The 26027-nt window shown below is 38.5% G+C and overlaps 1 protein-coding gene across 1 annotated transcript; it reads right to left on the bottom strand.

Moving 5' to 3' along the window:
- Positions 1–242: 242 nt before the first annotated feature.
- On the bottom strand, positions 243–25623 carry gypc (glycophorin C (Gerbich blood group)). Its single transcript, XM_030785722.1, has 4 exons — positions 25340–25623; positions 23261–23396; positions 3156–3197; positions 243–2218 (listed from the first exon to the last, which is right to left on the bottom strand). Exons 2-4 carry the CDS (start codon positions 23322–23324, stop codon positions 2022–2024), a joined length of 303 nt encoding a protein of 100 aa, XP_030641582.1. The 5' UTR covers positions 23325–23396; positions 25340–25623; the 3' UTR covers positions 243–2021.
- Between the last annotated feature and the right edge of the window lie 404 nt (positions 25624–26027).

Below are 26027 nucleotides of genomic sequence, written 5' to 3'. Positions count from 1 at the left end.
TTGGGATTTGTCTTTGTTTTTTTCCATCGAGGCCATATGTTTACATATTAATAAAATCTACTAGTTACTCAACTGAGTTTAGCACAAAACCTATGACACTTAAGTCTTCCATACAACTAAAAGGTGGTAATCCAGGGACTACTTAATGAAAAGTGGAACTACCTAATTGAAGCTGGGCTGCCAGACAATAATTCCTCTATAAGAACAACCACCATAAATACCATGTCCTTAATTCTGTTTTATTAATCTCATGAGTATTTCACCATTTTATTCCAACTCAAGGACTTCACAGACAATCACAGGCAGTTTCACAAAGATTTTAGCTCAGTTTGGACTGAGCAATCTTTACTTGCCAAGCACTGGCACATTTTTTTTGTTGTTGTTGTTTAAAAATATAGCAATGGTGAATTGAAAATGTGCAAAGAATTAAGATCTTTAGACACTGATGGCAGCGGACAACTGACAAATGCATATAACTTTTGTTTATACAATTTGTACTCAAAACAGAAAGTTAACAGTTAAGTGTAAAGCTTGCTCTGCCCGAGGGCATCGGGAAAGACATCATTATTCGTAGGTTACTCATACGCCATTGACAGCATTTTTAAGGGAGACATTGAAATCACAAACATTTGTCTCAGAATGGCTGAATCAATGTGACTGATGGTCACAAAAGGAACCAGACTGAGTTAGCAAGGATTCAGAAATACCTCATTGTTTTGCATCCTTTGAAAAGCACTCTGATTGCACGCTGTGGCAAAATAGTAAGTGGTAATCAGCAAAAATGGGACAGTTTCAGCGTTGGTCTGAATCCAGTACTTAGCCATGATCCATAAACACTTTGGGTCAATATTTCTTTTCAGGTCATCACCCTAAGTTGTTCAAGATGTTCTTAAGGCAGCCAATTAACCTAAAAAAGAAAAGATATGATTGTCTCGAAGCATCTAAAATGTTAATATTGAACATAAAAATATAATATTGAGCATATAAAGCAGAGTTGAATTTTTGCATATATCCAGATAATTTGGCCTTAGGCATACAGGCAAATGGACATCATGTATACAAGTAGTTCACTGACAAACAAAATGTTTCATAATAGAAAGGCTGCACAGAGCGACTAATTAGTTCATTTTATGAGTATGACCTGAGCATGTCAGTCAGTGACACTGAATATGCTTAGGCCACACTCACATAGATCACATATTAGGAGTCCGGTCAGCAGTAAAAATAATTATTTCTTGTCACTCTCTGTGTGTGTGTGTATGTGTGTGTGTGTGTGTGTGTGTGTATGTCTGTGTCTGCATGAATGTATGGTGTTTAAGGCACTATAGCTGGCAGGCTCAGGATTGTTGTAGGTGCATAATTTTGTGCCTTTTGCAGTGTTTCATATTTTTCCCTGTTCGCTTTTGAAAAGCAATTTCATTCTTTGGTTTTTAGCATGACAGTGCTGTGGATTCAGATTCATTTGCATAGTTAACAGACACTTCAGTCTTTGGTTCCAGGTAGACAGTTGTATACACTTGTCTGGAGAGTTTGTTTTGTTGTTGTACATTCTGGAGCCAGAATGTACAACATTCTGTAGCTTCCTCTTGTTGCACAGCCCTGGGTTAGTATTTTGAATAGCCATGGCACAAATTTTTCAACACCCCCTCTACATAATCCTAGCTTTGATTGTCTTCTAAGAGAACTGTATTATTGACATTTCTACCATATAGTGTTGTTTTTACAAATACACTCCATTGCAAGTATTGAATTTCGGCGGGGAATGATGATATCGACACATATATTGATGCAATACTACCTTACTCCCCCATAGTCATTTCGGTCATTATTATCCAAACAAAAACACTATACGTTTAAACAATTGGAGAATATGGATCAAACTTGACAGTTTGCCAAAGAGTTTTAAACTACTCGTCCATCAAATGAACTGGATACATTTAGTTTAAAAAACAAAACAAAAACAAGAAACATTTTTAGAGCTGATGTGCTCCAGACTGAAACATATTTGTGAGGGTGTTGTCTCAGATGAAGTATTCTTTCTTGTTTTCATCCATGGCATCTTGCAACGCAGGGTCACTTCTTAGCGCAGCATCGGCTGTCTCGGCATACTCCGTGCCCTTGGCCTCGTTAGTGTGATACGTGCCTTTGTGCCGGTACATGTACCGGAGCACCACCACGACCAAGCACAGCAGAACCAGCACCACTGCTGTTATGACAACTGTTAAATAAATTAAATACAATAAATACCACAAGTAAATCAGCAAATAAGGAAAAAAAGCAAGTAAGTCAGTAAATAAGTAAATATATAAGTCTACTGAAAGGGATTTTCTGTAGGGCTTCTTTATCTTAACTGTTGCTTAGAGATATAGATAACAACTATGTCTGTTTAAATACAGTATCCAAAAGACAAAAAAAGGTTATAAAGATTCCTTATGAATCAAATAAACACAAAGTGCTATGTTAATATCCTCGTAAAATGTAAAGATTGTTTGCTTTGGAGAGGTCTCAAGGACCACCTCTTCAATATTAAATGGCTGTGAATTATTACTTGCAGTAACCTCTGAACTCAAACAGAGAGCTGCTTTCTGAGTTATGCGTAACTGAAGAAGTCATGTGTGACTGAAGAACAAAATGGAGCACACATACTGCTTTTGACATTACTACATCATTTTGCCCTTTCAACCCTCTGAAACTCTTTTGAGATGGAGGGATATCTTGTATGGAAATTGTCTTCCATTTCTGGGTAATCACCCGTGCCTCTCCATGGACGTCACATGATAAAAGTCTAAAGCCCCGAAAATTGGAAAAACTGAAGACACAGAGAACAAGATGACTTCAAAATCATGTTCTTCAACCCTGTTGGCAGGCACTGTCTATCTTTTATGAGGTTTCTGTGCCATTAAACAGTAGTGACATTACATCTCAGCCATCTGAATCCCCAATGGCTTTATGCATCCCTGTTCCAAAACATTAAACATAGGATACTGTTGTGTTCTTAAGTGACAGAACTGGACATTAGAGAATTTTGCACCATTATAAACAATAAGGCAGCCAGCTTCAAGATTCACTATTATTCACAGGAACTAAATTTCCACGTCAAGGGGTGAGTCTGATGGGACAATAAATACTGGGAACATGAAAGTTCATTTACTCACCTCCCAGTATGGCATCAAAGTAGCCATTATCCTCTGCTTTGTCTGGAAACACACCACAAAAATGTTTAGGATAAAGGCATGGGATATTCTGATTTCTAATAACATTTTAACTGTCGATCTTGTGACTGTTTTTATAAAGACAATTGTGGATTACACAAGCATGCATAGGTGTTTATATAATCCAAATTTACATTCCTAGAAATTTGCTATGTGAATTGTTAGATGGGTTTCCCAGGAAAGTATTAAGACTACTTCAGATTGCTCACTGAATGATAATTCATAATCAGATATACAGTTTAAACAATGACCAGTATTAAACTCTGGTCTCAGACCTGTTTTAGTATTAGGCTTATATCTTTGCTTCTCCAGATGCCAACCAGATATTCAGCCTGTTTTGCTGTACATTGGTCTGAAGAACATATATTTCAGATAAACTGGTTACGTAATCATTATTTCACTGGTTCTACAGCTTTTTTATAAATTCGACCTGTGCCTGTAAAGATGACTAATCTCACTACTCCAACAACAATTACATTCAGTTTGACAAGACATGCACACACACTCGCACCTGTGCACACACACACACACACACACACACACACACATACATATTCTTATATATTCTTATCAGATACAGTCAGGCTTAATGGCAACTTGGTGTGATTCTCTTGTTTCTCTATACATGACATTTAAAATATGATGAGTTATATCATGAACTGAAACACATTTATACGATCTGTGTAGCGCTCATTGTCTTGGTATGATCGCCATGGGGTTTCAGTACAATATTTAGAAGGCATTTTGCAATAACTTTATTAAAATTAAGAGTTATCAAAACTGACACCCCTCCCCCAATCACTGTACAATGCACCACATGTTCAAACTTGTATTAAATATTTATTTCCCCTGACTTTTGTTGTAACATTTGTGCATTTTTCATGAGGCATTTGTTTTTATAGACAGCTGTCTCTCTGACATCCACAGGGTGACTCAATGTGTCCTTAACCCTGGAGATGAGCAGCTCATTAAAGAAAGTGATTACAGATAATCATGAATTATTGCATGGGCAACATCTGCCCGCCTCGACTTGACTTTCCCTGAAGGACAAAGGAGTATTGCTGTGTTGTAAAACATGTCGCAGTGGAGATAGTCCTAGCGCAATGCTGAGTTAATGGGTCAAAAAAAGTCTCCAGTCCAATCTAACTCATTTCCCCCCAAACATCAACAATTAAAACTACCTCATTAATGTCTAATCACCCATGACATGAAGCTGTGTGGTTGTCATTAAAACCTCATAATTCTGTGGTGTTTACAGTGTGGTTGTACTCTAAGCAATTAGAGAGATTACTGAATTTGGTCATCTGGGAAAATATGGTAGGGATTAGCATAGGGAGGTCTTGAGTATGGATGCAGCGGTGAAGCATAGTAAATCCTGAAAAAAATCTGGAACAAGTCTTGCATGGCTCTTTCCTTCCTCCTGAAAGTACTCACATTTACTGATTTTGACCAGTTTATCAATAAAATGAAGTTGCCAAACCAAGCCATAAAGGAGAGTAGAAAAAAGTACTACAAGTGAAGATTTATAAATGGCTCTGTAATTTGTTTTAATTCACAATTTTACCTTTATCTTTAACTTTAACTTTAGGTGTTGTATTGTTCATTCTTAGTTTGGAAACAGATTCTGTGGTTAATTAAGTTTTATACATAAAACTGACTCTGACTTAAACATTTACGTGAGTTGGGTTTTATAGCTAGCTCTAGTTCACAAGTGACTACAGCCTTTCATAAGCAGTAATAATTTTCAAAACTAACGAGAGTTCTGTTGGCTTTTTCAAAGCGACCATATTTGAAAAGAAAAGGGAAAAAAAACAATAAAAAATAAAATGAAATTCTGTCTTGTAAAACTCTTAACAAAGATGTTGCATCAATACTGAGTTTGCTCTCTTGGTTCTTGTTATTCACCAAGGGAGTAGAAAGGAAAGGTGAATCCTCAGAGCCCCAGGAAACACTTTTTCTCCCCCAAAATGAATGCTGTAGTGGTTTGGCTTGTACCTGGGAATGCAGGAAAAACAAATACGGTAACATTTAGGTGCTTCAACACACGGATGAAAACAAGTGGTTCTCAGTGTAGCTCTTTCATTCACAAGACAAACAGTGCTCTACAGCACTCTACAGGGAACATCTCAGCAGAGTGCTGAAATGTTATTTTGTGAAGGGGAGATTGAGAGGAAGATATCTTGTGATTTGGATAAAACATACTTTATGCTTCATATTATTCTTTTAGGGATCTCACAGGTTTTGTGAAGGAGAATTCATATTATATTTTAATCAATACATGCACTCATGAAATTTTTATGAACGGAGGAATGTGAGGAGATGCTGAAAAGTATCCTAAAACCTCAGAGACAGAGGGAAAAATGTTAGACTTTAGAAAGCTGTAAAAAGTCAGTTGTCATATCTGCAAAAAAGTTTTGAACACAGTGATCGAAGAGCCTAAGGAAGTTCAGTAATGTAGAAACAGTCACAGGTGCATAAAATAATAGAAGCATATATTCTGTGTCCACAAAATTCAGACAAACTGAATTTGCTCATTTGGGAGATCATGTAGGGTATTAGCACACAGGGGTGTGGAATGTAGATGCAGTTATGAAGCACAGACATTCTAAAAACACTTCTTTGCAACTGAAGTGCCATTTTAAATTTTAACAAAAGTGAACATGTGTGTCTTTCATTAGTGAAGTTTGTTTCACAGTTTTCTTGTTATCTAATATATTTGCCACTAAACAACAAATGAAATGTACAATTTGTGATTTGGGCATCCAAAAACTCTGTAATAGGTGCCAAACTGATGTGTCCAAAGACCCCACAGTCTGCCACAAATTGGTAATTGGAGAGTTAAGCTTCTTCAAATGAACCACTGCTTGTCCTTTTAATCGGGCCAGCAACAGAAGTGGCTATGCGCTCTGAGGAAGGCCCTAAATCCCAGCTATATTTTGCCGAGCAAACACAAGGGAAACCGATCTCTCGCCCGGAGGTACATCTCCTGTCCCAAACCTTCCTTGTTAGTCTCATTAGCAAGATTCACCCGAGGTGCCGTGACACAGAACAGGACATCTGTGCCAGCACAGGCAGATCTGACGACTTCTCCTTCTTCCTCTTTTTTTTTTTTTTTTTTTTTCTTGGCTTGCCATCAGACCCAAAGGGCCTGAACTGACAGGCGACTGGGGACTAAAGGCTTCACATGCCAGGGAACATTAGAACTATCCTATCCTTGGCCATCTTTCTCTCTCTCCCCCTCTTTATCTCCTTTCAAAACATTCAGATTTTCCCACATCCATTGGAGGGAGATCAACCCACCCCTTTCATCATCTTCCCAGAAGTGGGCCTAAGCTCAGTCCAAAGCTGGCTTTTGCGTTTTGAAGTACTTCAGGTCACCTCCTGGCAGCAAAGAAGGACAGCATATCCTATGACTCGAATGAATTTCACTCTCCTGTTAAGGGGGACATAGAACATATTGGTTTTGACACTTGCTTGTGTACATGGATGCTGATCTTTTCATTCCTTTATTGCACTCCCCTTACTTTGTCCAAATCAGTAAACTTTGACTTGTCCAAGTTGTTAGAGGCTAGACAATAGCTAAAAAGCTGTAAGATGACTGCTAATGCACAATATGTATTTCAAGCTTCATAAGAACTAAAAGTGATTTTGCCAGACATCTCTAGTTTTTCACCTGTAGTGATTGAGTTTTTCAGGCACAGTATAACTACATACAGTACAAGACTTCACCAGTTTAATTTATTCCTCTTTATGGGATGTTATCACGCTTTATTATACGGTTGCTTAGAATGCTGCAGAGAGTTCCACTGAATTGAATGGGCCATCCCAACCTTTCGAAGGTCCGATATTTCTTGATAATGACCGCTGAAAAAAATTAATGGCAGTGGGTTTTGTACTTCTGATTCACGTCTTTCACGTCATTCCTCAAGTAGCCTGTTCACTTATCGTAACTGAAATGTATCTATGTGTGACAAGACCTAAAAAATGTTTCTGCGGACAATCAAAGACAAGAAATAAATGGCGACATCAACTTCAACTTCCCCTGAGTTGTGCCATTGATTCTCTCACACTGCACCATTAATGGAAACCTTCAATTTAATATCAATAAACAGAATGCTTAGCCTATTAATCTGCAACAAGTTGACGAGTCTGCAGTGGCCTAACATGTTACTACACAACACCTGCAACTTTAAAGTTCTATTTGCTAAAAGGACTATTTTTCTCAGTGGAAGCCACAAAAAGGCAATACAACCATTAAAATAAAATATTGTTTGAAGTTTCTTTTATAATTTTGGCAAGTAACTGTATAATATGTGGGATAATGTATATTCCGCCGGTCATTATCGAAAAATAAATAACTTCATGATGAAACAAGACCCCTCTGCTGTGGGTCCTGTTTGTCCTGTTGGGATTTTTTTTCGATAATTACCGGTGGACTATACATTGTCCCTTATTGGTGTTTAGAGTGATGAAACCCTCATAACATTTGAAATGCCTATGACTTCTCAGTGTGTTGTTTATTAGCTGTTTGAGCAAGTTGTGAGCATACAAAATATTTTAGCACAAGCTAAAAGCCTGCATTCAGTTTTACCCCAAGTGCCAGAATGATTGATGCTGAGAGCCCTTGTAATGGAGATTCTGTCAAAGCCTTTATAATTTGCATAAAAGCCTGGCTACCAAGTAAATTAGCCCTATGTCCAGTGTCTTTCAGCAAAGCATTCGACTGTGGCCCAGTACCTGTGCCTAAGTGAGGGTGAAAATAGCCACAAAACAAATGGATAACCTATCTTTCTCCATCTCTACTGTTTCGTTCTCTTAGTGACAAATGCCAAATGCTTTTCATTTCATATTTAGTGTGTAAAGAGTACGTTTCAGTGAGAGGCTGAGAGAAATAAAGGAAGTTACAACACGTGTGAACAACACTTGTGTCCTTGTATCCTTCGTACAGGCAGCTAACTATATAGGAAGTATAGCGGAAGTGGAGGAATAGGAGTGAAAGTAAAGGGAATTCAGGGAGACAATTATCTCCAGTAACAGAATGGGAGGTGCCCTGTGGTGGGCATTAACTGAGGCACTGAGCCTTCCAGTATAGTGTAATTGACATTACACTACAAATTACAAATTTTCATCGGTTAGACCATTTAAAAGGATGTATCAAAATGCATTTATGTTAGTTGGAAAGCTTTGCTTTCACAATCATGGAGCTGCCCCATCATTTCCAAGATAGACAAAAAGAAAGGCAGTATTGACAATAATATCTAAAAAAAAAAAAATAATAATAATATAAAAAATGGGATGACGTGTAATTTTAGATGAAGTCTTATGACAAGCTGTCTTGCAGTGAAAAAAGTGAGCATCAATCACATAATTTTATATCTTTAACTATCTCTAAGGTAATACAACAAGTGTGGAGTATTGCACTGGTTATGATTTTGCAATAATTTATTGTGAATGAGTTAAGTTATAGATTAATACACCGAATGTGCAGCTGTGATAGCATGTGACATATAACATCTATACTAAACATCTCTGTGATGATAATGCTAAAATATGGAGACAAATGGGGTAGCAGATGTGAAGAACTTTTTTGAGCCTGAACCTGGGCCTGGGCTGAAGCAGTTACACTATTGTCGACAATGATATATTGTTTTTTGTAAATGTTTTTAATGATAATGTCTGGAAAAAAGCAAACAAAAAACCCTATTGTGGGTATGTTTTGTGTTTGCCTGTGATAGATGCCATAGTATGTGCAAATTTGTATCATTCTGGAATTCAGAATTATGCATAGTTAATGTATCAACCCCATGTATGCATTTGTTAATTTTTAAAACCTTTCCACATTCTCCTTGGCCTTCTTGATTTTGTGCCCTGCACATTGGCAGTGGTAAATACTGGGCCACTGCCATGTTACACATGTTGAAATTTAGGAACAAGATGGTGCTTCCTGATCCACATGCACTTACGCTGTCCATAGGCAGTCCTCTTTTGTGCAGAACAAATAGAAAAAATCCTTATTTGGTCTAGAAAGGCTCATGACTCTTTAGTCAAAGCATAGATTACAGTGGGGTAGAAGTGTAACGATCTTGCCTTTAGGAGCAGTTGGAAGAGGAGCAGCATAAACAAGACAGGAGATGTCTACCAGAGCTCTCTTTAACTGATGGAAGGCTTGCTCACATGTATCCGTCTGTTCCACAATGGTGTCATTCCTCCTTACAGTAGTACTTTGCAGAAGGAGGGAGGGAGGATGTGATCTTGGTGAATCAAGAGATGAACCATCCTATCCATAATAGCCAACAAACCCCAGGAAAGATTGTACCTGCTTTACAGTGTTAGGTGCTCCTACTTTTGTAGCACAGCTTCCATGGGCCTTTTGCCACTCCATCATGGCTGATGCCATAGCTGAGTTAGGTCACTTTTTGCTGGAACGGGCAGTACTTCCTTGGCTGCAGCTTTAGCCAAAAGTAGCACTCTTCAGACTGTGGAGGTGGCTTTTATAATCTTAAGACAATGCAATGATTTTGTTGCTACTAACAAGCAGCAACTCACTTACCATGCCCCCCAGACAAAGTTACATGAACAGCTGGAATGTAGTGGGAACATTTGTTCAGACTTGAAGAGCACAAGGAGGTAGAGATCCACCTCAACCAAAACCCACTGGACTTGCTCAAGGTAGTGTTGGGCTAGCATTAAATTTGAAAGTGATTCTTTAAAATAAAGGAGAGAGTAGGTATCTGTGGCAAATGACGCAGGATCATCACCGTGATCCGTCTCTCATGTACACCAATGTGATAAGTGCCACCCATGGACTGGAGCTTTCTCGAATGACACTACTTTCAAACACCCCCTCTAGAAGGCTTCTCAGTGCAACATAAGGGCAAGATGGAACAAGCCTGTGCTGCTCTTAGCTAGGGGATGCTGTCTTTGACTAGCTATGGTGCCGCTTTATGCTAATGTGGCCAAAGTCCACATCAGGCTCAGCAAATAGTTTCATCCAATAGTTCAGTCAGGCATTGCTGTTTGCATGAATTATCTTACTGAGTTAAATAAATAAATCAAAAATAATAATAAATCTGCCGCCACAGGGCAAGAGCAAGATAGGATATAGAAGGAAATGGGCGAAATTAGCTCACCTTCACTTCCACCTTTTTGTGGGTAACCATGCTGGGGACAGCAGCATTAAACATGCTCGACCTTTTTATAAGCTTGGCATGTGGGATATCTGTACTCATCCCATCTGTAGTCTGGGTGGCTCAGAGGCTTCCTCTGTTGGCATGAACTGGAGGGACTCTTGGCAGTGACTGGTGTGATTCATGCAAACATTGTGCATGGGATGGACAGCTATACAAATACTCAAGCATTTATTGTTCAAAAGTTTTGATCTGCTCTGATAGCTTGTGTCCTATTTCATAATGAGCTCTCCTTCTGTGCATCCAAATCTTGGCTTTTCTTGTGGCTGTGGCTATTTTTGCCTCCACCAACACTAATCCAAGGCGTTACATAGACAAGCCTCATTAAGTGATCCAACCAGTTCCTCTTCCAGGGTGCATGCCACTGCTGTGGCTTCGGCAAACCTAAGGTGGGAGTATTACTGCAGGTATCATCATAGCTCACTCTTGACAGGGTTCATTCTCAGATCTATGATGAACTTGTCCAGCAGCAGGTTGTTGTCTGTCCTCCAGCTTTCAACCCACACTGTGCCACCTGGAATCACACCCAAAGACATAGTATAAAACCACTAAACCTCTTCGTCAGAGCCTTGCTGACATTTGAAGAACTATGCTCTCCACTGAGCATTGATTGCCAGATCACTGTACAGGTGTTGAAGAACCAAGAGGATTTGCTCAACATTTGCTTTTCCCTGGATACAGACTGAGCAGGGCTATTTCCCATCAGGCTTCTTCCTCCAGGGCACAGAAGATGAAATTGGCCTGCTGCTGTACAGTTAGTGGCTGTGCTTGAAATGTGTCCTTCACCTGGGTCTGCAAATCGGTGAATAGTTGCTATTTCTCACTAAATTTCAGCACCCAGCAGGCACTAAAGTCCAAGGTATTACTGAAGAGGATTGTGGGGGAGAGGCTGAAGATGCAAGAAATGTTGCATTAACATTATTTCTTGAATCTGACTCTGTCTGGTTAGCATTGCTGGGATCAAGCTGACCTCACTAAGAAGGAGGAAAGAGCTTCACATTTACAACATTGGACACAGCCTAAAGTAGTTTCGTTCTCAACCAGCAGGGGCACAAAGACGCAGCATGTTTGGATGAGCAGTTAAAGACCATAATCTTTACTAAAAACATATATCAAAACCTTTTCATTAAAAGATGGTGCGCAAGAAGTAGGGCAAAAGGCAAAAGGGAAAATTGGGGAAAAAATACAGTTGTCAGGGGAACAAAGAGCAATAACTAAAGTCATTTCACTTTTTTGACAGATGAACCTTTCACACTTGCTAAACTTTGTTGAACTAAAGTGAAGTGGAGGCATCCAAGGTATTGAGAAAAGTAACTGCACCTTTTGTTCAACTGAGATGCTAAAGTCACTAGATGCACAAATGTGTATACAATACAAGTACAAGTCACTTTCCAGGTTGCTATGCTATTCATACACTTCAGTTAGCAAATCAATTTCACAATTTTAATGCAAATAAAAGAAAAGGAAAAATCACACAATGTCCCTCCAGACTTAGGCCAACAGGAGTGTCTGACAAAAACTATTTTTCTTGTACTTTTGAATGAGCATCAGTAACCTTAAATTTATGGGCTCAAGGTTGTCTTGACTGATTTGATGTATTCTCAGCATCTTCTCTTTATTTTGCAAAGGTGTTTTGCAATGAACATAACTAAACAGCTTTTGCTGTGTCTCTTCTTCCAATGCACTTTTTTAAAACTTCAGTACTGTTGAAATTATATTCTGAAGCTGTTCAGTGTATGTTATTCTAGTAAGAAAAACAAACCTTACCTTCTGTTTCATAGCCTTTTATTCATTTTTGTTTAGTTTTTATTTGTTCTGCATTTGTTTACATTACATTACATTACTTTACATTTGGTTTTTTTCCCTTTTGCCTGTGTACCACATGCCCATTTATAGTAAGTTCTTCATATCATCATGAGTAGGATTCTATGAGAATTCCTTAAGCTGAAAAACATATTCAACACTAATTCACAGTAACAAATCCTTTTGGGCCAGACCAGTATGAATGGACAAAGACTGAGACCTTAAATAAAAGCCTCTGGAAGTAGGAATCACATGTAAAAGAGAGGCCACCGTATATAAAATTGAGTGAAACCACATGAAAACTTTAAAATGAATCTGCCACGCATCATTCAGAGACCTAAAGTGGTGCTACCAGACACCTCTGCACAACCAAGGCTACACAGACATTTAGCCATTTTTACTGCCACCTATTCCTATCAAAACTGTAAAAGGTGGCCACTGTATTTCTCTTACCTGGCAGAGGGGATTGTGAAGGAAGATCCTATCAGAAAATTAGTGCTCGAGGCAGCTTGTTTCAAGGTTGTGAGACATATATCACATCATGCATTAGAATGAAGGTGACACTTTTCCTGAGAACCCTAAACAGATTTTCCTGTGACCCCCATCCTGACCATGTTCCATCATAGCGGTTCTAGGGTGCATGACTGCAACTTTAGAGATAATTACAGCTGATTAGCTTCAGCTTCAGCTACAGATTCATTTGTTTCGAAACTTATTCAGGAACAGTAATTTAGGAGGGAAAATTACTGTTTACATTCAAAATGGAGACCTTGCACATATTTACAAACATGTTTTGAAACAATGCTTTGAATCACTTGAGGTTCTAATTGCAGGTTAGACCCTGGCCTCCTGTTGTTTCTGGCAGAATCTCTGCTACCTGAGGAAAGGCATCTCAATGGTAGCACATATGCACAGCACCTAGTATGAGCTGTTTTGTAGTGACTGTGGCTTTAAATTGCTTGTGATGAGGAAAGGCTGAGGGCTAGAGAGGAGTGCCAGAAAGTTTGAGTAGGGGGTATTGACAAGTTTCCTGTTCCCACTCCACACAAAAAAATAAGCAAGGAAAGGAAAGGGAGGAGGAGGGAAGGGCTGATGTCATGAGAGCAAGTAAACAAGAGACAGAATTCACCATGTTTGAGGGAGACATCAGGGGGGAGGGAGGAATAAATGGCTGAGAGAGCACCTACGACTGTGAGGAGGATGAGATGAGTAGAATAGATTGAGGAGAAGAGGAGATGAGATGAGATGAGATGAGATGAGAGAGAGGCAGACATATCCAGTTTAGGCTTGTATGAGTGAGGCTGTGCTTTGGTGGGGGTGTCATGTTTATTGTAGGGAAAGCAGCTATAGCAAATGTGTTGGCCCTCCTCTCCTCTCCTTTGTCCAGGCCCATTACACAGCATCTGAACTATTTGGCAAATTCCTTCTTTTTCACTTTGCCTTAAGCTCTCTCCCAAATGTGACTATCTCTACCTCCTCATTTGCTTCACAATAATGGGAACCACTCTGTGAGACTCATTTTACGGCCCTTCACTCAGTCTATCCTGTGCAGGCGAAAAAATGCTGAGACCTGTGCCTCACTTGGTGAGAAGGAGTTAAAGGACAGCTCTGCTGTGCCATAATTAGAGAGTTAATTTGCTTAAGTGTTGTCTATTGGTAAATATTTCTATATGAGCGAGACTGTAGCAGACTTAATTACCCTAACATGCCAGGTTTATGCATCTATTACAAAAACACTGAAGGCAGCTGTGAGGGAATTTTTATGGATGTTCACATAAGTTATTCTGAACACTGTCAGCCTTGTGACAGAACACTCCAGGCAAGTCATTTTACTGAAGTCCTCAGAAGCAATGTTGACTGCAGGATTTCTATGACTTGTAGGACGGCCGTCCGTGAAACTTTAAAAGTTTATTTTTTTGCTGTGCATCATAAAACTATAAACAATTACTCTGTAAGTTTTTTTGTGTTGTCCTCTCAGGTATAAAATAATGCATACACATCTAAGTACAGCTCATATCTGACAGTCAGACAAGTCTATGATTGCTCTCACATTAAAAAAAAAGAAAAAAATTGTACAATTACTAAAGAGGAGGGCACGCTCTCTCAGTTTCAAGTTCTTAACCAATCTCAGCTGCTTCACACCCACGCCGCATTGTGACTCATTTTACTCTTGAGATCTTGTTCATCTTGCCCTTGCGAAATAATGTACATATTTTTCCAATGAGGTTAGGCTTGTCTTTGAGCAGAGATACGGTGAAATTGGAACAGATTTTTCAAACTTAGGTGATCACATTCATCATTGTAGTATTTCTCACAAGGCAGTGTGTCATAATCACTGGACCATAATTATGATCAGAACAATCATTTCCATGGAAGCTGTTTGACCTTGTCAAAGTCACCCCGAAACCACGAGAAATTGAACATGTAATCTTTTATAGTGAGCAAAAGAGCAAGAAATGGATTAGAAATCCATAGCAAAAGAAAATAAAGAGTAAGAAATGGGAAATTGCAAATGACCCAGAGGTCACTTGGCCACAGATATAGTTATTCAGTGACCTAGAAATCAGATTATGGTGCCCACAGGTGGAATGGGAGGGGGTTGGTGAGAAAAGGATCTGAAAAATCATATTGCAAAATGGAGCTAGAGGTAGAAAACTCCTCTTTGGTGAAGATAAGACAAATTATTGCAGTGACACTCTTAAACACTTCAGTCTGAGGTATGTGAGAGGACTCAAAATTTTGGGGACGTCCTGTTCCAAAAGAGAGGAATTTGAAGTACCTTCATCATACACCTTTAACCCAACAGTGTTTAAATAATGTGACTGTTTTCGATCAGCTCTTGTACTGAGTGTTGTTTTAATTACCTGCTCATTCTGTGGGGGCCAAACACTTCATCAGACCTTACTTGATGGCCAGTTTTGCATATTTTTCTGAGCGTAACACCGTTAATCCTGCGTGGGATGTTATTAATGCCACTAAATCATCTGCACCTGTAGCATTATTTTAAATATGATTGTTATCTGAGAGGACAGACTTTATTTCTCTCAGACCACTTCTGTTACCATGAATCCCTTGTACAGGATGAAAAATGACACTGTCATTAATCATATCCTGAATAAGAACAGAGGAGAGTAATTGGAGGCAAGAGGTTACTTGTTCTTTTTGTGTAGTTTGGGAACTTAAAGTTGGGGCTCTTTGTGTGACCTTATTTTCAGTCACATTGAATTCTTGATTCACTAACTAGGGCAGAGAGCATTTCAAATGAAGATCAAATATTTATTTCAGAACAAATAAACTTGGGGTAAACTGTTACTGGACTAAATCATTTTGGCATATTTGAACATTTCTGTGATTATTCTAATTTACATTACTATCCTCAGTAAAGTCAGTGGATGGGAAAAATCAAGAGGCCCTACCATTTTCAAACGTAAAAGTCAGGATGAAACATGAACCTTTATAGTAGCTCTATGAGAAACAATAGCATGTGTGCTCCAAACTTCAGTACCTGCACAGTGCACCATAAACTTGACTATTTCAGGGCCTTTGGCTGCTGTGTCCTGTTCAGGAACTGCCCAACCATGTAGAGGAGCATCCTACATCTGGGATTCACAGTTCAAATAACAGCTCCGCCAGATAGAAGAGCCTAGAGGGACACAATTGGCCATGTTCCCCGAGTGTCTTAGGCACCCACAGTCCCTCTCCCCCTCTCCACCTACTGGTGGTTACTGACAGTCATGTGTTTATGTGTTTGTGGGCAAAGTCAAACAAGTAGTGCTTTCCTCCAAATCTGTTACATCATTTCCCATGCTACACAACTTGTGGTCGAGAAATACACACAGTGACATAAGTGTCCACAAGAAAGTGTTTGCTAGCTTCATTCGTTTAATGTGATGTGACTGCTGTGCAAGGGAGAGGCATACACAATAGCGAGTAAATGTGTTCCAAAATGGGAGAAATGTGAAAAAACAAAACAAAACAAACAAACAAAACAAAACAGAAGCAAACGAAGAAGCAAAACAAAAATACAGCCTTCCACAATGTGTGGAAAGTGTGTAGATAAATAAAACATTTCCCTCACGCTATCTGCAGTGTTTTCAATGACCTTTAAACAGACATTCTCTGAAATGGACAGTATGATTGATAGTTAAAATCACAGAGGTGCACAACCCCAACAGAATCTGGAAAGAAGAACTTTACAATCCTATCCATGTCCGGGCTGAAAAGGCCTGTCATAACCACACCAACAAAACCAGTATGCTTGTACAGAGGACTGTTTATATAGACTTTGGTGCTGCACACAGACATTTCAACACTCTTACAAACCTCACTCTCCCTCTCCTCCCATGGTCTCCCCCTCTCTCTTCCTCTCTGTTCAACATTTTATCAACCAACAATACTGTCCTTCTCTCTACCCTCTCTTTGTTTTCACTGCCCGGGGTCACATCTGGCTGGGAATTTGAAGTCGAGTAAAAAGTCTGCTCCTATCTTGCACAACCATATGTCCTGAGTCTAGCCATGACAACATCTCTCTATCCCTTGCTCTCTCTCTCTCTCTCTCTCTCTCTCTCTCTCTCTCTCATTATCTCCCTTCTCCTCCAGTTCAATCTGAGGGTCCAAAACATTCAACTCACAAAGAAAGGGTACTTCAGCTAGTTTGCTAATAGACATGATAAGTCATGTGACTGCTAATTTAGTGGTGCTGATTGAGGACAGATGGTATGGTATCCCGTGCTATGTTCTGCCTATTGACGGTAGGGTAAAGATAGTGTTGTGTTGATAGGAAGGGAAAAAATCCAGGCTGCTGATCATTAGGACTTGTTTTAACAGGGAATGACACAAAGCTTAAATATAGCTCTTTGAAAAACGGAAAGTACTTTGTTTAAATTTTGGCACCTGTAGCATCTGTCAGTCTTTGATGACTTGGCGGCAGATGTTTATAGTCTTAGACAGCTGACTGGAGGAGAAAAAATGTTTTACTCCTCTTGCAATTGCCTCATCACATATTGTTCTTGCTAAAATACATCATATATTTAATGAACATGATGTGTCTATCTAATAATACACTGTTAATATTTTACATATAAAAATATGGGTACAGCGTATATTAACTTTAAACTTATTTGAAAAATATGAGAGCAAAGCGGCAATTCACTAGACTTCATGACACTGTTTTAAATATCAGCATCACTAAAGTGAAAGTTAAGCTTTCAAACTAACCTCTACTACTAAAGGAAACCAGATTACCACATATTGCAAACAGGAGATAATGATTTAGTTGTGATGCAGTCAAATATCTGTATGTAGTCAAATAAAAGTCAATTATCACATAGGTGACTGACATGGAGCCTCATCTTACCATAATCAACTGAAAATGAATAACAAAATGTACTTTCACCTCTACAAAAGTTCAGTTAATAATGAAGGATAGCATGTTTTATGGTTACTTTATTTCCAAGAAAAATATGATTTTTTAAAAATTATTTTCTCAATTTAAACATGCAAAATGTCCTGCAGTGCGATTGTAATATCCATGATTCAGGAAATGTAAACATCTTTAAAATAAACAACTATGCCTAAAATGGATTAAAAGGCCCTTGGCATTATTTCACAAGGATCTGTTTTGCTTAATGATGCGCTTTAATACTACTGAAGAAGAAGAAATTGATCACTGTTCATTATATTTTTTAATCAAAATCTAGTCTTACAGTGTGACACAAAATATGTATTTCATAAATGAACAATTTAAAAGTGCCTACAGACTGTGATATTTCAGCAATCTTCTAAGTTTATTGCAAGCCACACTGTCCGCCACGGATCTAGTAAACTTGGGTATGATCAAGTTTGATGTATGTAGACTGCACGATGATAATGTCTACTGAATCATAGGCTACGACGCAAGTCAATATACAAACGTCATCAGCGTTAGTAGATGTAGCAGTAGTAGTTAGCTGGTTAGTAGGTGCAGGTCATAGCAGCAGTCACATTGTGAGATGGCCATCCTAAATTTCTGACACTGTCACAATTCTGTCCCAGGCTGTCTTTGGTCGCAAGACCGTGACAACAGTCATCTTTGGACCTTGCTCACAGTGCGACGTTTTGTCATTTTTCGTCTGGGACAGCCCAAAATCGCACAGTGTGTACCCGCCTTAACATATACCCATGGGGTCTTTTCAATCAGACCATCACCGGAAAGTATGTCTTTTTAAAGAAAAATCTCCACGTTTTCATTATATTAAGAAAATTATGCATTTTCATCATGATTCAAACATATTACAAAAAAATTGTATAGGACTGTGAGGAAAAAATGCTGGCACGTCAAGAAATGAGTTGATTTTTCCTTTTTTTTTTTTTAAATTCTATAGATATGTGAAAAATATGCAATGATATGTTTAAAAGAATGTCTATTTTGTAGTGGATATGATCTGGCCTCAAAAATAATCATTGAATTATCTTTTCAAGAAAATGTGGTATCGCTCCAAAGGACAATTTAGGTTTTGACAGAAAAAGCTGATAAAGATTTGAAATGCAGGGAGGTTTTGATGAGTGTATATATATATATATATATATATATATATATACACACATACATACACACACACACACACACACACACACACACACACACACACACACACACACTCACTCCAAAAGGTGAGGTTTTGGTGAGGATATGTAAGATGTGTACATGCATACATACACATAAATACATACATACATATATGTGTGTGTATGTGTGTGTATGTGCGTGTGTGTGTGTGTTCACATTCATATTTACACTTAAAATGGATAGTTTATAAAATAGTAAATAATTATTGCAGCAGCTTATATAAAAAAAAAGTTCTCAGAACAGATGACTGATCAACTTTCAACATCAACATGTCCTGTGCTGGTTTGTCGTACGAGACAGCAGAGAGAGAGAGAGGGAGAGAAACTGAGAAAGAGTGTGGGGAGAGAGTGAGAGCGAGAGAGAGACTCAGTTGTCCCTCCTGCATAAAAAATAGTTTGAACTTTTTCTCAACACATTCCAAGAAAACAGGAAAAATAAAAGTCTGGTCTTCTTTAAATTCTATTTATTCTTACATAGCCTGGTGGACTCCATGCTACTTTTTAATCATTCTTCCCAGTCATACTGTCTTTTGACCCAAGTTTCCTCTTTCTCTATCACACGCACAGACTTTCTTTCTCTGTCACTTTCTCCCAACCACACATCCTCTCCTCCATTTAATCTGTCCTACTCTCTAAATAGCCATGGGAAAGCAGAGTGCTGTTAAAAAGTAGTTAAGGGGAAAGAAAATAGATTTGAGAAGAAAAATGTATAATTTAGTGCAACCATGTCAAAATCCCATGAAACATAGCTCCAATGTTGTCACTGGCTTTGTCAGTCCAAGTTAGCCTCACTCTTTCTCCATCAAAATCCTAGCTGGCAGTTTGACTTTACACCTGCGAGGGGAATAGCTCCCATAAGCTCTTGAGTGTGTGATTACTGTGTGAACTTTTATTGCTAAAAACAAATGTAAACATATTTGTAATCTGTTGACCCGCAATCATACATCTATTTGGACCTTATTTATTTATCATATATACAAATCTCATAGTTTTGTCCAGCTCTCTCTCTCTCTCTCTCATTTGAGGTTCTCCACCCATTAATATATGGTTAGTTGTTATGTACTATATTAGAAAATATTTCCCAAAATTTCAGACTTCAGAATTGATTTTCATTCGTCCCTATTTTTTGACTCAAAAGGGCCTTGATTTATAAATGGGCTTCCCTTTGTGCAAACACCTTTTTAACTTCCTGAAATTTCCTATTGTTTTTTTTTAAATCCTGAACATTAACTAACTTTTTAGGTATCACAGTAGGAAGACATCAATTAGCATGACGATCAAATTGTCCTTGTTTCACTTCAGGGACACTGGCAGTCAGGCATGCGAGAAATGTTATGCCTGTTTAAACACTGATATGTAAATACAAAGGAGGTGACAACCTTCAGGGTCCATTCAGCAAATTCGGGCTAGCTCTTAACCATGTGCAAATTAAAAAAAAAAAAAAAGAATACTTGAATTGCTGTGTGAGTATTATTTACTGTCTTTAAACCAATCCAGCGGTTTGGCATAATCACAGGCTCTTGGATGATGAGTGCTGTATGATGTATTTCAGTGTTTTGCCAAAAATATCACAGTTTTATAATCAAGCAACTGCAATCACAGGTTGAGAGATGCATGCATGCCCTTCAGCTGCTCTAGGTTTCCCATGGCTCAGAGGTTTCATGTCAGTAATTTACCACTATAGTGGCAGGAAGCGATGTTTGCTGCCAGTTCTGTTGTGTGTAAATGGAGTTTAAAAATGCATTTCTTGAGAATGCAGGAGGCATGACAAGAGGTGTTGTACTGCTTTATAAATAAGAGACAGCATCTTCTCTCTAGCTCTTTTTCTTTGCCTGTTTTTTTCATGTCATGTGTTCCAGCCGTTCTTGTTTGTATCACTCTGAAGTAAAAGGCCTGTCATTTCATTTCTCGGTCCTTAGTTCATGTGCTCCCCTACTGGAAAACCTCAGGGGACTGATGTGGAGAGAAATAGTAATGCTGAGAAATATGAACAGTCTTTTCTCACTAGGACTGTTCTTTTAACTCTTAATCTGATTATTTGTGAATGCCCTATACAGCGTTTTTTCCTCATTTGTTTTGACGGTCCTCGAATTCTGAATAACCTGTTTACCCCAATTACATGATCAGGATCTCTGAATTTATCCCTGATGGAATTGCATTTATACTATATAAGTGAGTATAAAGAAGCTGTTCCATTAAACTGACTGCTCCATGACAGTCAGCAGAGTAGTGCTGTGCAATAATTATTTTTAATCTTTGTATTACAAACAAAAGGATCTGAATTTAGTTAAACCGCTGTAGTATCTTGACTTGAAAACTCGAGTTTGAAAGCATGAGTTTGAGTTAAACTGACATGTTTTAGGCTGTGCACATTTATCAGTGCATTGATTTATTTTACCATTTTGAAATTTAAATAATAAAGGGAACATTAGCAAAGAAGTACTAAATAGCTTTATCCAAATTATGCAAAGTTTGAGTGATTATTTTATCAACATTAGGTTTGTACACGGGCTTTTGCATTTGACGTAAAGCTCCAGTGAGTGCCGTAAGCTGAAGAAATGAGTGAGGAAACGTATCGGAAGTGCAAAAGAATCAAAACTCAAAACCCTGAAAAAACACGTTTTAGTTTCTCAAAGTGTTCGAAAGAATCTGTTCACCAAAATTAATTGAACTGCCCACTACAACAGCAGAGGATAGGTTGTTTTTTTTTCTGAGGATTTCTTTATTATGCATGTCTGCTTGGAATCTTTCCCATGTGACTTCACAAGTAGTCCAGGAACTGTTTGGCCCATGAATGTCTAAAGCTAGTGTTTGACAGTTTTTATTACTATATCTATACACATCACTGAGCTGAAATACACTGATTAACAATGCATGAACAGATATCTTCCTAGGTAAGCAGCTATCCTTGTCGGTAAATAAGAAAATAAATTATTCAAGAAAAAAAGAGTATTAAGACGATATAATGCATAATGAGTCCTAAACATTATTTTCACAATTTTCATTATTTCAAAATCACTCGCTTGACATCAGAATACAATAATTCCTGTGCCTTCTTTAGCTAATGCACAGGGAATAATATTGAGGGTCCCTTTTTATAGCAAGTAGTCAGTGGTCCTTTTTCTATCCACATGACATTTCAGAGATGAATTGACAAAGAGTTTACTTATCACTGTGCATCCACCATACAACTAGCATTTAGTCCGCAACATCATGTGGCAACGACCACATAACCAAGTTACAATTAACTGTAGGAAATTCTATACGCATTCCCACTGTTAACTGCAACAGTGAGCTGCTTGGATGATCAAGCCCAGTTGGAATACCATAGGTTGTGCTGAACTGCGTAGTTGGGCTGTCAGTACAATCTTGCCAGGACTGCATGCTATGTTTTCACAGTTTTAGGCACCTGGTCTGACTAAACACATTCAATTACATTTGCTCAATGCCACACGACACTTTCTGCCCCCTCTAATCAAATATAAACACCTCACACAGTCTTTTCATACCAGGTCTAGTTGAAAATGTATTTGAAGGCTGACTGATTAGGCTTCCTCCCAATGTTCTTTAAAAACTCACTTTATTGTGCCCTTTACTAAATTTCAAACACAATTGAAAGTGGTGAGGTAATGTCGAACTAGCATCACACAAATGTCTTACAGAGGCTTTGCCATGGTCTTAGCTAAGGTGAGAGACCAAGGTGATAAGGAAGAGAGAGCTGAGTAATTGGGAGGGGGAGGGGGCATTTTGAAGAGCTGGTCTTCATAAAAGCAATTACAGTCTTAGAAATATTTGATTGCTGAATCAAATAGTGATCTCCATAGAATTTTGTCCACTCCTGATTCAACAGGTTAATGAAAAAAAATCTTAAGCTATGGCAGCCTCTCTAACAGCACCATCAAACAGCCACAGAACTTTGTAGTACAAACCGATCACTCTCTTTTTGGTCTGTTTTCAATGTTCATGCTCTCTTGAGTTAATAGGTCACCAATTATTTTAGCTTGAGCCTAAATATCTCATTTCTCTGTGGTGAATGCTGAAGGCTCCTGACCCCTTAGTATGATAACTGTGCAGTCCTGAAAGACCACACAATTACTAATACTAGGGAGGTAGCGAAAAAACACATCAATGACTGGCAAAATCCCTGGAGTGCTTTCTGAGAAATAAGCTAGAAGCACAGAGGGCAGCTCAAGAATTTGAGAGAATACCAGGATCAATGAAGTATGTACACTGTTACAAGCATTTGCCATTGTTCTAAAACTGCACACACACTCACACGCACACACACACACACACACACACACACACACACACACACACACACACAGAAGCATGGAGGTTTATTATTCAAGTTTTTTAAAGGTGTCCCATTCAGGGTCCTTTTACATTTGTGTGACACAGTCTGGGCCTGACCATGAACAGGTATATCTAAGCAGAAAGAGGTGTACTCACTTGTACTGTCCACTGGTTGACTTTCTGTAGATGTATTAAATGGCTTTGCTGTAGTGATGATCATGCTGTGAGGAGTGTTGAAACTGACCAAGGAAAGATTGAGGGAAACAGCTGAGAGAGTCAGAGTTTCGGTGTCCTGTGGGAAGAGAAGGGGGGTATTGCTCCACTTCAATTTCAGATCTCAGTAGAGCAAAGCAGAGAAAGACAGGGAATATTGCATGTCTTGTAGTAGTAGAGGAATTATCTTTCTTGTGAATTTTACCAAGTACTTTTAATTTTACTTAGACACTTATTTGGAGAGTACATAGTTTAAATTGGAAAAGCACCAACGTATGTAGTAGCTGCTCAATAGAAAAGTTACACAGTAAAATCAGGAACTGCAGTATTTCACACTCTATGCAGGGGTGATAAAATTGTTTGATAGAGACCCCCCCCGCCTCCCCAAAAGAAAAAAAAAGGATTTTTGCTCTACTTGAAACAGTACACAATGAACAAATTTTGCACTTAAATGATACAGATCACAGCCATGTCAGTTAGCACATGGCTCAACAATTTCTTTACAATGAGTAATAACCTGCTGAACTGGTAGCAGATAGGATAAGATAGCAGCCGTACTAATTACAGTAAACAACTAAACCACCACACCGGCCTGATGTTTATATTATTGCACCATCCCATTGTACATCCTTTGGCAGGGGTCAGCAGATTTTCCTGAAAGAACAGCAGTCTGATGTTATCGTGGTGCACTTGAATAAATTTTCCCTCTTTGTGGAACATGGAGCAAATTTTCCCTCTTTTCCCAAACAGCTGTGTTATTTTATTTATTTTTTTCCTCTCTGGTCTTTTGTTTGGGAACTTGTCGTTCCATTTAGTCTGTATGATGTCCCATTTTGGTTTGTAATTTTCTTAGATCTAACACTGCACATATAAGTTCAATTTTGACTGACATTTTCAGGGTCTAATAAACAGATGTAATAGGGTTTGAATCAGACTGTCTACGTGCTTTATCACAGCCTGTCCAACACAAACTCATATAGGGTGACTTCCTCATCGCTATCACAACTCAGTTCCCACACTTCTATTTCCTCCAACCAACCTGCAGTCATGAAGTTTGTCCTTGAGAGACCATCTCTGTATTCTGTATTTGACTGGATATATTGCGGTAATCAAAAACGTTTTCCACGTAACTGTAAGTGTATTATGTCAGTGCTATTTATATGTGTGTGTGTGTATGTATATATATATATATACATATATATATATATATATATATTTTTTTTTTTTTCCCAACTGTTAACTGTAGCCTGTCAATTACTCAGTGGCTAATGAGGGTTTTTTTGAAAAATGCTGCTGTACCTGACCAGGTAAAACTCAAATAACATGTATTTTAATGCATTTATTTGTTTCTGCAGTCCTAAAATAACTACCCTTTTTTAACCCTGGAAATTTAGTCATTCAGCCAATATTTACTAACTGTGTGCACCCATGTATACAATTTCTGATCTTATAGTATACATAGTCTAGAATGCCTATATCTATAACTGATAGAATGCAGTACAAGGTAACTGTACTCCAGTCATGGTGTTGACCTTTTTTCAGTAAGGCTGAAATGAAAATATATTGTCAAATAGCGGTTAACTGTGAGTAGCTACAGTAGTTTTAGTCTCAGAACAAGTCAGATGCCATTAAGAGCCGTCTCCAGTAATTTATTCAACAGGCATCCTGCGACCCGGCAGCCCTGAAAATTACTTAGCACATCTACTCTCTAAACGCCTTGTGGCACATGTCCTTTGTAAGTATTTTGCAAACATAACATTAGCCACATCATAAATTAAATTAATATATGATCTGTTTTATTTCGCCATAAAAGTCACAGAAATGGGCGCAGATACACATCTTCCAAGAGTGAAAACTTCTCATCAAAATCCATTTCTTGACTGCTGAGTGGTATTGCCAACAGATGTATTATTTTATATCCTATTGTGGTATTAGTTCAGAAACTGCCCTTCAAGCCTAAAAGTAGGAAAAAGAAGATTTAGACATCCACTGTACTGTAAGACTAAAGAAAAAAACACTCACCAACTTCTCTACAGCTCCACAACAACAAGTTCCCCAGTGTGTGCTTACTCTCCTCCTTCTGCTCTCTTACTTAGCTTTTCCTCAGAGAGGAAACTGCTCCACTAGGTCTGAGAATGGGAAAAATCCTCCTTTCCTTTTCGAGAGGAAAAAAGAGACTTGTCGGCCTTATTTCTGTGATTGTTAACTGAGTTTTTGTATGCAGTGTAATGCCCATTAAGGTCCAAAATGTGGCAAATGAGCTCTCATTTTTTCCCTTGTCCTGCCCTGGCTTATGCCTTAACTAATGATCTCTTCCTCTGGTCCAACAGTTCAGCAAGCCCCTCCCCCCTGCCGTGTAAATAACCCACAGCTGTTGCACGACACAGCTTCAGAAAATGTTGGGAGATGAGGGGAGGGGGAGCTGGACTGAACAGGAAAAGGGAGAGGGAGTTCCAGGCAACGGGGCAGTCAACACTCGCTTGTCTTGTCAGCGTGCGAGTTTGCCTTGAACAGCTGGGCTTCAGGGTGTGGACTTGTAAAAAAAATGGAATACTCTTTGTTTCTTGGTATAGAGAGTGAGAGAACATAATCCTCATCTCTTAAAAATACATGCGTTCAGTCCCATTGGATATAGCTACTGTCAGTTAAATTAATCAGCAAAATGCCTGACTTGCAGTTAAAAATTAAAAGAATGCAGTTTCCACAAGAA

Source organism: Chanos chanos, chromosome 10 (assembly GCF_902362185.1).
Source record: "Chanos chanos chromosome 10, fChaCha1.1, whole genome shotgun sequence".
NCBI lineage: Eukaryota > Metazoa > Chordata > Actinopteri > Gonorynchiformes > Chanidae > Chanos > Chanos chanos.
Note: the sequence above shows the minus strand (reverse complement) of the source record. Positions and strands in the feature narration are given on the sequence as shown.